The sequence below is a fragment of the Excalfactoria chinensis genome, chromosome Z, assembly GCF_039878825.1.
Source record: "Excalfactoria chinensis isolate bCotChi1 chromosome Z, bCotChi1.hap2, whole genome shotgun sequence".
NCBI lineage: Eukaryota > Metazoa > Chordata > Aves > Galliformes > Phasianidae > Excalfactoria > Excalfactoria chinensis.
Genome location: NC_092857.1, coordinates 25,734,974 through 25,750,593, shown reverse-complemented (window position 1 = coordinate 25,750,593; position 15,620 = coordinate 25,734,974). Strand labels below are relative to the sequence as shown.

General features: G+C 36.5%; 1 protein-coding gene across 4 annotated transcripts in view; it reads right to left on the bottom strand.

Moving 5' to 3' along the window:
• Positions 1-15,620, bottom strand: part of SMARCA2 (SWI/SNF related BAF chromatin remodeling complex subunit ATPase 2) — a 102,832-nt gene that overhangs the window by 22,681 nt on the left and 64,531 nt on the right. For 3 of the 4 annotated variants that reach the window (XM_072360594.1, XM_072360593.1, XM_072360595.1), the window contains 3 exons: positions 14,820-15,047; positions 11,674-11,751; positions 9,490-9,708 (listed from right to left, as the gene is read on the bottom strand). In XM_072360594.1, the coding sequence (XP_072216695.1) occupies positions 9,490-9,708; positions 11,674-11,751; positions 14,820-15,047 (525 nt within the window). Of the gene's footprint in view, positions 1-1,001; positions 1,145-9,489; positions 9,709-11,673; positions 11,752-14,819; positions 15,048-15,620 lie in introns of those variants that run through there. The other variant, XM_072360597.1, reaches the window with a different exon arrangement.

Here is a 15,620-nt window from a genome sequence, read left to right as displayed (position 1 = left end):
TGCTTGCCATTACATTTTCTTCTTTGTAAATGAAACTATCTTAGCTGTTTTGAGGTGGAAGCACTTAGGAAATGTGATACTATGCTACAAGAGTCCCACAGAAAACATCAAAATGGAAACCAATTTGTAACCCCATTAGAAGAATAGGGTATTAAAGAAGCAGTGTTAGCTATCCAGTCAGATTCTTGAAAATGTGACACATTATTGAACATTATTTTAAACTAATACTTACAGACCCAAGCAAACATGAAGAGCTACAGCGTTGTGTTTTTTTGACTATCTTCCACAAGTCAAGCACCGTATAGGTCTTAGAACAGTCCTGAACTCATTTTACAGGAATCAAACAACTTGAACACAGTCATACAGTTTACAGGAATCAAACAACTTGAATGCAGTCAGTGGAAGTACTGAGAATAGTATCAGATCTGTATGTCTCTAATGTTCATACTAAACAACACTGCAAGACAGTTATTTTTCCTTTGATATAACTACAGTATGACCACGCTAAAGCATACAGAAAGCCACTGCTACTACCTACAGTCAAAGACATTAAACACACAAAAGGAAATACAAATGTGGTAGGGAGACATGATAAATATACTTGATGATAAACACGTGTTGAAAATCCAGAATACATAAACGAACAAAAGTATGTTCACTTTTAAATTCCCTAAGCACAAATACTAGCTCAGCTATGCAAACTTTTCTAAAGTACAAGCTTTTCCAGGGATAGCAAATAACATGCATTTGTGGTTTAACCCAGGAGCAGCTCAGCAGCAAACAGCTATTTGCTTACACTACTCCAGCTCACAGTGGGATGGGGGAGGGAGTCAGGAAAAAAAAAAAAAAAAAAAAAAAAAAGAAAGTAGCACTCACGCATTAAAATAGAAATTATTTGCTAACACGGAAAAAAAAAAGAAAAAAAAGAGAGAAATGACTATAATGATGACAATATAAACTTATACCTATAAAAAAAGTTAATGTACAGTGCACCTGCTCACCTTATGCTGATCCATGCCCAGACAGTCCCAGAGCAGCAGAGGCCTCTCACCAGTCCACTCTCCTCAGTTATATGTTTTTTTTTACATGACGCCACATAGTACGTAGTATCTCTTCGGTCCATTTAAGTCAGCTGCCCTGGCTGTGTCCCTTCCTACCTGTGCCCCCTCAGACCCTCACTGGCAGGACAGTATGAAGTGCTGAAAAACTGAAACATCCTTGGCTCTGCGCAGCACTGATCAGCAACAGCTGAAACATTGGTGTGTTATCAACAATGTTCTTCTCCTGGAGCCAAAATATAGCATTGTATCAGACACCAAAGACAACCGTGTCCCAGCTGAAATCAGGAAGGCACTGTTCTGACAACTGACCATGAGAAACTAAACTTAAAAGCTGTTAAGAACTTAACAACAAGAAACCTATCAGTGATGCACTTACTAACAAGAGACTACTGCTTTACAAAATAAAGTTCCCATTTAACAATTCTGAAGAGCAGAAAGAAGTGAAAGAACCCTACAAAACTCTAAGGTGTCGAAATAATAAAATAGCCTCATCAAAAATTTTTAAAAAGTATCTATTTAAAATTTTGTACAAATAATGCTTTCATCATCTGTATTTTGTTTTTGGTCTAGTATAAATACTTGTATCTTATTGTATAATCATTATCTCTAATTTGACAATTACTAAGTAAAGTAACACACAGAGACAGCACTGATAAGGTCCCTCCCTGTTATAGCAAACTACATTGACACAAATGTAAGTTCCACTATTGGGAGAGAACTGAGTGACAAAAAGGAATGGCTGAATTAGTTATATTGTACTGACTGTGAATATGCCTCCTTTGGGTGGAGTGCTAAGAATAAAAACATTCCCTGCACTAAGACACTATATGGCAAAACAGCATCATCTATACGCTGTGGTCTACATCTACTCAACCACAATCTCTTGTGGACTTCTGCAGGCTTTCAAAAATAAGCAAGACTTATTCCATCCGTTTAAAACGCGTGTGTACTTTATGTCTTATTAAGTACATTTAATTCGAAGAAACAGCCTGATGTTCAAGCCAACCTCACCCAAGGAAAGAAAAAAACAAAGGAATTAGAAAAAAAATTATATGGCAGGAAATTACTGTTACCAACCTTAGTCTATTACTGAAAGACTTGCTTTGGTTTGTTTTTTTGTCATTTTTTGTTTCTTTTTTAAATCTTCTCTCTGTCCTTCTGAAAATCTAAATCACCTACCAAACAACTCTTGTTCATTTTAGCACTGTCTGGCTCCCCGATTCAAAACTAGATGTTTGAAAGCCAGCACATAACAGAGTTAGAAAATGCTGCACATAGGTCACTTCCTGTTTTCATGGAAAATACAACAAACACAAAGCACACAATAACACTATTTGATAGAGCAAATTCTTAGCTACAGAACACTATTTTTCAACACAGTCACTACCATTAGCTATGTATTTTCATCAGCAATGAAGCAGAGGCTGTATACCATGCATGTAACAATCTGCACCAGTGGAGGTGACCCACTGTTATCACTGCTGAAATGCACCACCACTGCCTCACTGTGCTTGTATCCTGGTCTCCATAAATGTTCAGCAAGTGTCGACAAATGTCAATGGGTGCAACCTTTTCCAGATGGACGAATTCAGTGACACACCTTTGCTTAATGCGCACTTCCATGCCAGACGCCATGCTGTCAGAGTGGCCCTCTGCTGCCATCTGTCACACAGTAACAGCACGTAACAGAATACTGGTGGGAAGGTTCAACTTCTACTGCCATAACACCAACATCTGCTTCTGACACTGTTGGCTGGCATAATATAACAGGAGCCATTGCTTTCACAGCTGTCCTCGTATTTGAACATGGTTACATGACAAATGTAATTCTGAAAGGGTTCTTTAATAGCTGTTCTGACCTGTGTGGTAATCTGTGAATTTCAGACTGTTTAGAAACTTACAGTATATTGATAAAGTAATTAGAAGCAAAATGTACAAATGGAACAAGATGCAAGCAATTTAAGAAATACACTGCAAGGGTATCATCTATGAAAATACTGAAGGAAAATTTATGAGGAAAAAAAGATTGTTTACAGACCAACAGTAATAAATAAATAAATATAGTATGATTGAAGCTATCTAACAAGACTGATTTAATTGAAGTGCTACATGTTATTCCAAATAGAAAAGAAAAACAAACCAGGAATTGACTGTGATCAAGAGGAAGAGGCAGTATGTGTTCTATAACTATATTATTGTATAATCTTATATTACTCAGCATATTACTATAGAACTAACTAGGCTGGAGAAAAAAAAAAAAAAAAAAAAAAAAAAAAAGTGATTTTTCTAAACATAATTATTTTCTTAAATTGACCAGGGAAAAAACAAAAAAGAAAAAAAGAAAAAAGATCAGTTTCCAGATTTACATACATGAAGATAATATTCAATTGATGAAATGCCATTTTAGGCTTCTCAATTATACTTTGCTCATTTACTCTTCCTTAAAATTTATAAATAGCGCTATGAAGTTGTTACGCTTATTCTTCTTTAACGGAAATGGTCCCGATTCCTTGAAGTTTCCCTTGCCAAAACAAAACAATGCCTAAACCCAAACTGAAGAATTTTAAGAATCTCTCAAAAAACATGTTAATGAAAGGAAAGTTTCTGAAATAAAACACGTAAGCAAGAAATGCAAGAAAACTTCAGATAGGAATTTGCATGGGGAGCATCCTTTTTTACACTAATTACAAAAAGGTGAAACACAGAGTTCTGGTTGCAAACAAGTCTTCCTTGCTACCTGCTACAGTCTCCACTCATGCGTGATGCATTATGGGCAGTTTTCACCAGCAGAGAAAAACAGTTAAAGGAAAATACATGTTTCTTGGCTTCTGGAAACAGGTAATTCATTTTCAAGAAAAATCTAACAAGACTGAGATACATCATTTTTTCCCATTTATCTTGTTCATATGACAGAGATGCATACATCTGCTGCACAGACAAAACCCTGGAGCTTTTCAGGACTGTTCGTTTTACTGAGGAATACTGGAAGGAGAAGAGTTTTCTTCCTCTTTTTAAATTGTACTGGTATCCTCTCTAACTTACTCACAATTCTGAATCAGGACAACGTATTTTTAGCAGTACAGATGACAGACAATCACAAAGGTATCATGTGACCATCATTACTATGGCTTTTAGAGTGGTTTTTTTTTTGTTGTTGTTGTTGTTGTTTTATTTTGGTTTTTTAACTTGACCAAGTATCTTATGTTTCATAGGAGATGGGGCAAAGAAAGTTAGCTGCTTTAGAAACCTAGTCTTTCAGGTGGGTGACAAGAGCAGGTGGGGGAGATTACTTCTCTCTCTTTTCCTAAATTCTGTTAACACAACAAACACTGAAATAAGTAAAGTGTGTAACACTTCTGTGTCGTACACTATGAGATGTTCTGCTTTCCTTGGCATCTCAGGTTTTTAGAAAAATGAATAAAGCAGGTATTTATACCTTGGCTTAATGTGTGTTTCACTTCCAGATCCCTCGTTCTGTAGCCTAAAATAAATCTTTTACTGGTGAAATGTATCATCTTCCCTGGGATTTTTTTTTTTCTTCCCTCTTCAGTAATTTGTAAAAACACTTCATTAGTTAGTTAAGAACTTAAGAACAAAGTTTAAGACAATTCAGTCATATCTCTGGTAATGACTATGCTCCTTTCATTGCCTGCAGACAGAGGAAACGGGTTGTAACTTACTCTATAGTAAAAACCAGAAGATTCCCAAATAAAGGAATTAAACAGTATTCCAAGGATTTACTCTTCCTCAGTCAGACAAGACAGATTCATCTACAGGGGAATCATGAACACAAATCTCAATCAGAAATACATTCCTGTGATCACTAATAAGTGGTTCAGTATGATGGCTTCTGTTCACAACCCTGAGACTCCTGCAACTCTTGTTGCTGTTCACCCTGTCTTTATATACTAATATAGATTACTTGTTTCTTTGCATCATAAAATGCTCCTTTATTTTTCTTCTTTGAATAGCAGAGTAGTTTTCATGGATATTTATACAAAGTATCTTTTCCTCCGGAAAAAGGTAGGATATAATTAATAGGAATTTTAATCGCCCTGGCAGTGTGGACACCTCCCTCCCTGCTCCTCCACATGAAAAAGTTATAGACCACAATGAGGTCATTTCCCAGTCCTCTACTCCCTAAGCTGAACAAGCCAGATACCCTCAGTGCAACGACCCCATATATATCTTGCCCTCAAGTCCCTAGACCATTTTTTTGCACTCCTTGGGACACATCTTAACATTTTTATACACGTTTTATATTGTAGAGCCTAAAACAGCACAAAGTACTCAGAGAGGGCTGCACCAATGCAGAGTGCAGTTGGACAATCACCTTTTCTGGCCAGACAATTATGCTGTGCAGAATGAACCCCAGGATACAGTTGGCCCTTTTGGATTCTGCCTATCTGCAGAATGTAAACAATGCTTATTTTGGACTCAGAAAAGACACTGCTCATTTTGGACTCAGACATGCTTATCTGGCCAACAAAGCAAGCTATTTCAAATCAGCTGCACAACAAAAGAACAGAAATTTATTCATGTCACCTAGCCAGAAGTTAAACTGAACAACAAGAAGAATGCAAATAGTTAGCCACAGAGCAAGAGAGAGTCAGAAATGACTGACAAAAAACATGAGAACTAGATAATCTGTAACGGTCAGACAAGAGCTTTCTTGAAGACTCTGCCTAAGTCAGTGCTATTAGAATAAAGATGAGTACAGAATAAGTATTCCAGATGGCAAAGAATATGCTTTACAGGAAAGTGGCCCTTGATCAGCAGGTCAAATGTACTACTTCATGGTCAAAAAAATCCTGAGATTCTTGAAGCTCATTCTAAGCAAGGCCAACCTTAAAGGAGCACTCATGAGACTCCAGGAAACGTGCCCACAGATCCAGTATTTTGCAGGCCTGATAGAAACAGTGCAGTGATAGAATCTTCTAGAACATAATATACTTCCACAATATACATGTCTCCTAAGACCGGGTGGCAAACTCCTCCTTCCTGTTATTAGGGAATGTGGTTGTCATGCCAACAGTTAAAGAACAGCAAGCTGCAGCGACAGCTAGTGATGAAGCCTGTTTGTTCAGTTTCTCTGAACTGTTGCTGAATTACAGGTAGTTCAGGGCAGCAGCATAATCTCACTTGACACTGTTTATGTCCACGCTTACTGCTTTTGTTATTATCGTGTCTCTTGCTTCTAAACTCAGGTACTTGACCTCTTGATAAGGACAGAGCTGACATAATTTGACAGTATACATGCAAGCACACAGGCCTTGAGTTGTTATCTTTCCTTTAGGGATCTGCTATGATGTGTATATTTATGAAGGTGGGATCTCAACTAGAATATTCAGCATTTGGTACATCAGCAGAGGGATCAGACTCTAGCAGCTGTACCTGCTGACAGAGGCAGAACTCCTCAGAAAAGAGAAGAAGTAAACCTCCCAAGATAAATCAAGGCAAAGAGGCAGCTAAGTACTGGATACTGATATTATCAAACTGACTTATTCAGAAATGTAAGGTTTCCTTCTGCAAAGGCCAATGAAGAGGACAGATATAAAGCTGTAATGGCAGCTACAAGAAGAGAACAAAAATCAAGGGCATCCCTTGCTCCTAGTAAACAGATTTCTCAGAGAACCTGTGGATGCCCCATCTCTGTAGTTATGTAAGGCCAGACTGGATAGGGCCCTGAGCAGTCTGATCTAGTGGGTGGCAGTTGTGCCCACAGTAGGGGACTAGAACTCAAGGATCTTTAAGGTCCCTTTCAATCCAAGCTGTTCTATGATCTTTTAAAATTTCCTGTAATGCTGAAATAAACATAGAATTATCTACAGTTATCTGTGGAGACTAAGCATGAAACCAAGGTAAAAGGCTGTCCATAAATTCCTTAACTAAAATTTATGCTCTTCTGGCTTTATTTTTTTTCTTCACAGTTTGCTTTGCCTAAGTCAACATAAAATGATTAATTTAAAATTTCTTGGCAGTATGCAGAGATCTCATGAAATTTTTTTTCCTACAAGTTACAGTGGCAAAACCACAGGGTACAAATCTGCTATATACAGCTATTTTATTTATTTAAAGATTACTCTGAAAATGTACAGGATTATAGTCTTCTTCTTTTTACAACCTTCTTGTTCAGTCAATTCAGAAAAATTGAAAAAATTCTTGAAGAAGACAAATGATGGTAGGAAGACAATGGGTGTAAGAAAGAACAGTTTTTCTCACATACAAGATGAAAAATCTTAGAAAAATATTCATTTATATTTTCAGCATCCACTCAACAAAAAGGACTTTTTATGCTGAACAAGTATAAAAGTACATATATATCTAATTCCTGTGAATACAGTCTGAAAAACAGTCACTGTTCCTACCTACAATTACATTTATTTCAACACATTCTCAAGGATGGAGACATCACCAGAAAATGACCAAACTCAAAATACTTAAGCAACCATTTAAGCAGTGCCACATATACCACAGCTTTAACTTAGCTGATTTGAGAGCACACTTAATAACTCAGTAGAGGAGGAGAAGGGGTAATTTTTTTAAAAAAGAATAAAAAGCCACATTGAAAAACAGTCTAAATTCAGTCTTCAGCAATGTTTCTGACCTGGTCTCACACAAAAGTCTCAGAAGCAAATAATGGAAACAATTACTATGAAGTAAATACAGTAACAATCAGAAACATGTGTACCTAATGGTACATTATCACATAGAAAACTATGGAAGCACACAGTCGATCCAGTGCTCTTCAGTTTTTTCAATGTCATTAGAAATACTAAAGAACACTAAACTGACAGGGTCCAAAGTTCACCTGAGGATAAGCTTATAATTCAGAAAGATTTGGATGATAAAGTATGGGACATTTGTCAAAAAGGATGCATATGCTTAATTCTTTCAGCAGGAATGAAGGCTCAACTTTACTATACACAGTTCTAAAAAAGTGGCAAGATCCACAAGCACATACAACAGATGAAAAATTTAATGAAGTCAGTATCTTTTCTGTTGAAAATATGAAACACTGTACTTTGAGGAATAAATATACTACAAGTTATGTAAAAGAATTTATAATCCTCCTTATCCAAAAATATCTAAAAACTAGCTTTTGACCAAACTTATAGAAAAACACCATTCACACAGAAAGCTGGACGGGAGAAATCAGTGAAAACAGGATCTACAAGGAAGTAAGTAATAGTTGTTAACCTTAATAACTGACTTAAAAGAGAAACAGAAACAGAACAACTTTTTACGACAAAGAATTGTTGCAAAAAGGAAGGACAGCGCCCTGATCTACATGACCAGAGTCATCAAAACTAAAACTAACCAGATTAAAGTCCAACAAGAAAATTTAGAAAAAAATGTTAGGGGAAACTAAGCAGTTACAGGTATTTCCTGTAGAGTTTTAAACTCACTGTCAGGAAAGAACATCTACTGTAAGTGACAAAGGATTGGCTGAGTCTACCCTGAGTAGGAAGATGGATCAAACAACCTTTTTAAGAGCTGACATTTTTGACAGTAAAGAACTTAATTCACAAACCTGAGGAACAAAGACATGAAGCACGCAAATCGAAGTCACTAAAAATAACCAGATTAGAATGATCTTGAGTGCTACACCATATGCATTTCCAGTATAGGAAAAGTTAAATGTTGAAGAATCCAAATGGGAGTTTATGTTTCTAGGTCTCTCTTCTTTGCTACTTCAAAATGCTAATTATCAAACTCCTCTAGTTTTGTCAACATGCTGTTGATTTGTAATTCAAAATTTTGCCCCCCTAAACTTTACATCCAGCAAATGAATCTGGATCAGCTCTTAGCAGCATCTCTCAGAGTACACTCTCACAATTACTTTCATAACTCAAGTACGTAAGATTTCTAACCAGTTTTATACACAAAAACTCTATTCACATTGGCATCGAATCAGTGATAATTAATATATATATATATCTTAAATAATGTAGACTAATTTTGTGCACAGTACTTATATTAATATGTTTTAGAAATCATAACGATACCAAATTTGCTGGTTTTGAAAATACTTTCTGATACTTCTTAGCAACCCCATTACCACCACCATTCTGAAAAGGCATATGGATTAGAATTCATTGTATGTGTATTTTGCCAAAAATGGCAAGATTCCCCTCCTTAAGGTCTTCAATTGTAGTAACATCACTTGTCAAGACTGTTTTTAACCCAACAGAGCCAAGACTTGCATGTGGGAAAGAAGACTTCTGTGAAAGCTTCCAAATTATTAGAAACATTAAATTAAGCTACTTAATAAATAGAGCACAGCTGCAAACGCTGAATAGCAGCTGTAAGTATACCTTACCTATTTTCATTATGCAACTTTGTAGTTTTCAATGAAAAAATGAATAAATAAATGAACAACAAACAAACAAATTTTATCTTTAAAACAAAGAAAGAGTTACCCTACCCGCAGCCACTGTTTCTCAGTGAGAGCATCACTGTAGTCCACATCCCTGCGTTGACGGGATCCTCTTCCAAATATCTTTTCTTCCTCTTCTTCACATGTGAGCCTTTCAACTTCAGCATCGTCCTTAATAATCCAGGATGGCAATTCATCCTCCTCCATTAAGCGGGGCTTGCGCTTGGGGTTTCTGGCATCTTCTCTACGACGGTCCATGTCCATACGCTGAAATGGTAGATGGGAAAGGATAAAACACTTGTAAAGGCAACTAAAATAAACCACTGCAATTCCTGCCGTCATGTTCATTGCAAGTACTTCCATTCCTTTAGCCCAATTCTTGTGAAATGCAACCATACATAGAAGTAGTTACATTTTATAGTTGATTTTCTGCCACATTCACTGCTCGGTAGCAAGCTGATACTGAAGTAACTGCACGGATCCAGGTAAGACAATGTAGATTACAAAATGAGGGAAGCTATCCATTAAAAAGATCTTTTTTTTTTTTTTTTTTCAAACAAATTTTATGGTTTCTATACATTCATAAATGTGATTTGCAAATACTAGTAATTCCTTTACAACATCCTCATAAGATGTTATTACTATATAACTAATAATAATAACTGAAAACATACAACTTTTGTGATTCCAAATATCAGTTAAAGTAAATTTAAAATCTGATGTAAGAGAAAATGAATCAAGAGAGATGATTAAGAATTCAAGGAAAAGATGACTCAATGCTAGAATTCCAAACAGCTTCAACAGAAGATTTTTACTACTGCTGTATTGAGGAAAAGTGAAAACACATACAATAAAAATCAGGCAAGATTAACTGAAGTGTTAAGAATATTAAAAGGGTAATGAAGTATTAAGACTTTAAGGTGGACTTTAATAATTAATCACATAAATTAATTTCAAGAATGGTGACCAACTACCTCACAAACTAGATACGGTTACTCAGGATACATTCTTATGTGAATGAAGTGGTTTATAGTTCTCCCAGGAATGCATCCATTTCTCTGTATTGACTATATGCTGACCTATGCTCTTATGCTCCCATGAATCTCATTTAGGTTATTTAACTAGCTCCCATAAGACAATATGTACAGCCTTTTCAAATATACCTTAAAATAAAACCCCAAACTACTCAGTTTAAAAACACTGATTTATACAGTCAACTGCTGCCATAATGTCATTTTGCCAGGAAAAGTAACCCTTGTTTAAAGCACGCTACGAAGAAATGACAATGGTTGCAGAGATTACTTTGAAACACTCTGAATTTTGTATACATTTTTTATTACATGATGAAAAATCAGAAGTGTCATCATTTGCAATAAATGCAAAAGTAGGACACACTGAGGCTACCTGGAGTTTTTATCTACAAATGTGGAGCCACCAAAACCCATGGGAACACAATCTACTTGCATGCATCCCCACTGCGTGCATAGCTAAATACTCCATGAATACTACGGGATTAATGTCAAAGGACACTTCTGTTCCAAAAAGTGACAAAAGAATAGTTTCTTGAGAAACCAGTCAGTTTGCTCTCTCATCTGTTGTTTTGGAACTCCTTATTTCAGATTAAAAAAATAAATAGATAGATAGATAGATAGATAGATAGATAGATAGATAGATAGATAGATTTGATTTATATAAGCAAAATACATGGTTTTGCACCTTTAAGCCTAGTTAAATGAACAAACCAAAACACGTTTTTTCTTGGATATTTCAGTTCACAGAATTCTTATCTCATCTGCACAGAAGGAATAAGGCTACCTGGGTATCACTGAGGTAAGGAAAATATAAATCTAACTTCACGCTCTTTCTATGACTACCTAAGACCTAAGAGATTAATAAAAAGAACACAAACAAACCTGACTACCAAACTTGGTTTTCAGATTTTTGTCTTATAACTGAAAAGCTTAATAATAAATGAACATCTTGCTTAGAGATTAACATTTAACTTCAATGTTTCCACCTTTAATGTTTTCAAATCCCTGGCTGTCAATGCTCTTCACCTCTGCAAACAACTCTGTGTTTAGGTAGTCTGCTCTCCTTTCCTCATATAAACAATGCAAGTAAATAAAGCCAGTCCCACAACAAAGTTTTCCAACATTTAAATGACAAATAAGGTTAAAGCCTTTGCTAAAAACACTAGGAAAGATACACCGCATTTGATCATCTCATCCTTACCATAAAGAGATCAAATTCCTCCTCACGTCGAGCAATCATCTGATTCAGAGTCTCATCATCGGGAACTTCATCTTCCTCCTGGTCACAAAGATGGATAAAGGTATCAGAAAGAAGCTTTTATTTTCAGCGTAAAGTAACAGTCTGCATCAGGTCAGCACTGCACCCAGCTTCCTTCTGTCAGGACACGTGTGAAAAATTCAAACCAAAACTAAAACTTCCAGCACAATCAACAATTCAGAAGTAACACAAAGTTGACAAAATTAGAGACAATTGGGACTTATTACCACCTCCATAAATTGAGAATGAGGAAATGAGCAAACATGCAACCAGGAAATTTTGGTTTGTGGTTTTCCTGGGTCAGAAGCACAGCTAGGGCTTCAGCTAAAATACACGCATTTCTGTTCTGATGTTCTACAGTACTCCTTTAGAAATATAATTCTGCACTACAAGGTCTTTCCACTCATAGAAAGAAGACTGAAAATAGTCCTATCTAAAGAAAAAAATAATAATTCAAAAGCATCACCAACAAAAAAAACCAACATGTCACTATATTCAGAGAATTCCTCCTTCTGTTGTCCATCCATACAAACAGGGATGTAAACCTCTGTCCTGAGATAAAAATAATAATTTCATAAGAACAGAAACCTTCTTTGGAAAAAAAAAAAATAACCAGAATCCTAGAATACAACTAAAAAGTTATACAGCTTTTTATAACAATTTCAGTACAATCAGGCTCCGCAATGTTAAGTTTCCTTCTGTAAGATATTTTGAAGGTACATAAAACACATATTATGCTATACCCTTTCTGCATTCACAAATAAATCATCATTACTTATAAAACAAAAAAATCTGTGATTAATTTCTTAAGAAAAACACTAAAACAGAAGTACAAAATAGGTAAATCCTTTCTTAATGATGTACTGGCTTTTCCTAAGTGTACAACATAACAAAGAGGTCACACAAAGGGCTTAATTATTGAAGAAATCAACACCTTGATCTTTTAAAATTTACACTGAATAATAAAAGGATAACTGTGAAATAATTTTATTTCAGCGTGTACCATATTCAGAGAGTACAAGCCACACTGAAAACCAAAATTAGGTTGTCCTCTTTCTGGATTTCTGCAAGGCTTCTGGAACGGTCCCACACCACATCCTTATCTCTATCTATCCTTATCTCTATCCTTATCTATCCTTATCAGGAGAGATATGGGTTTGAAGGGTGTACTATTCGGGGGATAAATAATTAGCTGGATAGCTGCAGCCAAAACACTGTGGTCAGTGACTCCATGTCCAGGTGGCAGCCATGACAAGAGGTCCCCCCAGCGGTCCATTCTGGAACCAGTGCTCTTCAACATCTTTATCAATGACACAGACAGAGGGATTCAGTGTATCCCCAGCAAGTCTGCAGACAATACTAAGCTGAGTGATGCACCTGACACAAGGAAAGGATACCATCCAAAGGGACCTGGCCAAGAATGGAAAGTGGGCCCACATGAACACACCTTCTACAGTGCCAAGTGCAAGGTGCTGCACCTGGGTCATGGTAAACCCTGGTATGTATACTGAATTGGAGGAGAACTCCTAGAGAAGGATGTGCAGGTTCTGGTGGTCCAGAAACATGATGTAAGCCAGCAGTGCATGTTTCCAGACTGGAAGAACAACTGTACCCTGGGCTGCATCAAAAGAGCAGGTGGACAGCAGAGAGGAGGAGGTGACTCCCTCTAATTGGCCGTTGTCAGGCCCCATCTGGAGTACTGCATTCAAATCTGGAGCCTGCAGCACAAGAAAGACATAGAGCTGCTGGAGCAGGTCCAGAGAAGGGCCATGAAAGTTGACAAAGGGCTGGAGCACCTCTCTTATGGAGAAAGGTTGGGAGAGTTGGGCTTGTTCAGCATGGAGAAGAGAAAGGTCTAGGGAGACCTCACTGCAGCCTTCTAGTACTTAAAAGAATGTTATAAATAGGAGGGAAGCAGTCCTTTTAGCAGTCCTTTTACACAGTCTCATAGTCCTAGGACAAGGAGGAACAGTTTTAAACTAAAAGGGAGATTTAGATCAGATGTTAGGGGGTTAGTTTTTTCACTCAGTGGGTAGTGAAGCAGTGGCACAAGCTGCCCAGAGAAGCTGTGTATATCCCATCCCAGAAGCCATCAAGGCCAGGCTGGATGGGGCCCTGTACATCCTTCCTGATGTAACATCCAATCTAGCAGCTGCCAACTCTGTCATGGTAGGGGAGATGGAGCTAGATATCTTATGGTCTCTTCAACCCAAGACTTTTTACCATTCATTTTTTGAGACAGGAAAAAACACACTACAAAATGGGACTTCTAGTGTGTGCCTTCAGTACAATTAATACATTAATACAGTCTTTCCTAAATGTAGTGCTTACCCAAATGATGAACACTGTTCACAGTAAAAGAATAATCTGCAGGGCCAGGTAAAAGAAGGGGCTCAGCATTCTACAACCACAATTTCAAACTCTGGGACAAATTGTCAGTGATACTGTAATCTCACTCCCCACTACTATGAAGAAAAGATATGGCAGCTGTCTTGAAACAACTAATTTTTTTCTGAATAGAAACTGTTAATCACAAATCCAGGTTGGATACAGAACAAAGAAGAAAAGTTATATTTGTGCCTTGCCAAACACACAAAAGAAAAAGCAGGGTTTAATATGATTAAATGTAGAAAGTCCTAGTTTTCTCAGTATGTCTGAAAATCACACTATAATAAAATATGAACCGATTTAGGAACTGCTTTATATCCCACTGAAGGAAAAAAATAAAGGGGAAAAACAAAAAAAATAAAGAGGAAAAAAACCAACCAACCAACCAAACAAAAGAAACAAACAAAACAACAACAACAACAACAACAAAAAAAACTTGCTCAAAAAGCTTTTGCCAAAACCATAGGAGCAAAACAGGTTTAATGTCCAAATCTCTACTAAGATTTTATCATCACCATTAGATAACAACCTATTACTATGACCAAAAAAGAGAGAAAAATGAAATTTTTTCTTTGACCAGGTGGAAAGATAATTATTACAGTCCTAATATTGAAGAAATCAGCCTTTGAAACTTAGAGAAAAATTAAGCTGTCCCTGAAACATGTTCTTCTCAGTTTCTCAATTATTTCTAACAACCTTACCTCATTTTCTTCCTCATGCTCCAGTATAGCCTGTAGAAAAGCCCTCCTTTCATGACTTGAAGACTTCTGATCAAACATTCCAGCCTGAATAACTTTTTGATCTACATTCAACTTATACTTTGCAGCAGCAAGAATCTTCTCTTCCACACTGTTCACAGTGCACAGTCGCAAAACTCGAACTTCATTCTGCTGACCAATTCGGTGAGCTCTATCTTGTGCCTGCAAGTCCTATTAAGCAAAGAACACATGGAGGGATTTATATAAGTGCGCTACTCAAATCTCTTACTGCTTACAGTGTGTAATAATGCTGAATACTTTTGGTCATAAAAAGGAAATACCCAAACTACAGTCCACTATAATCCACATGGCTCACTCCCAGTTGTTCTTTAAAATTTCACCGGATCCAGATAGGGAGAAAACAAAGAAAAAAAAAACACGTATATAGTGTGTATGCTATAAATGCTGTAAGCTAAACAAGGCACATAGTGACTGAAAAGGGTTTATGTATCCATTTTTAATTTTCTGCACAAAAGTTCACAACATTCCAAGCTAGAATAAACCCTAAAAAAAAAAAATTATCACTTCAAGTAAAAAAAAAATAACAACAGACTAGTAGCATAAAATTAATACATAATTTTTTCCAACTAAAGGTAGTCTCTAATTAATACATATGTTACCTAAAACTTATCTGATCTGTAAAATAGGCCTTTTTACCTTTGAATAGCTCTGTTATAACAGTTTAAATATGATCTTAAATTACTTTTAGAGTACTGTGAATAACTACTTCTTGGTCAAGCAATT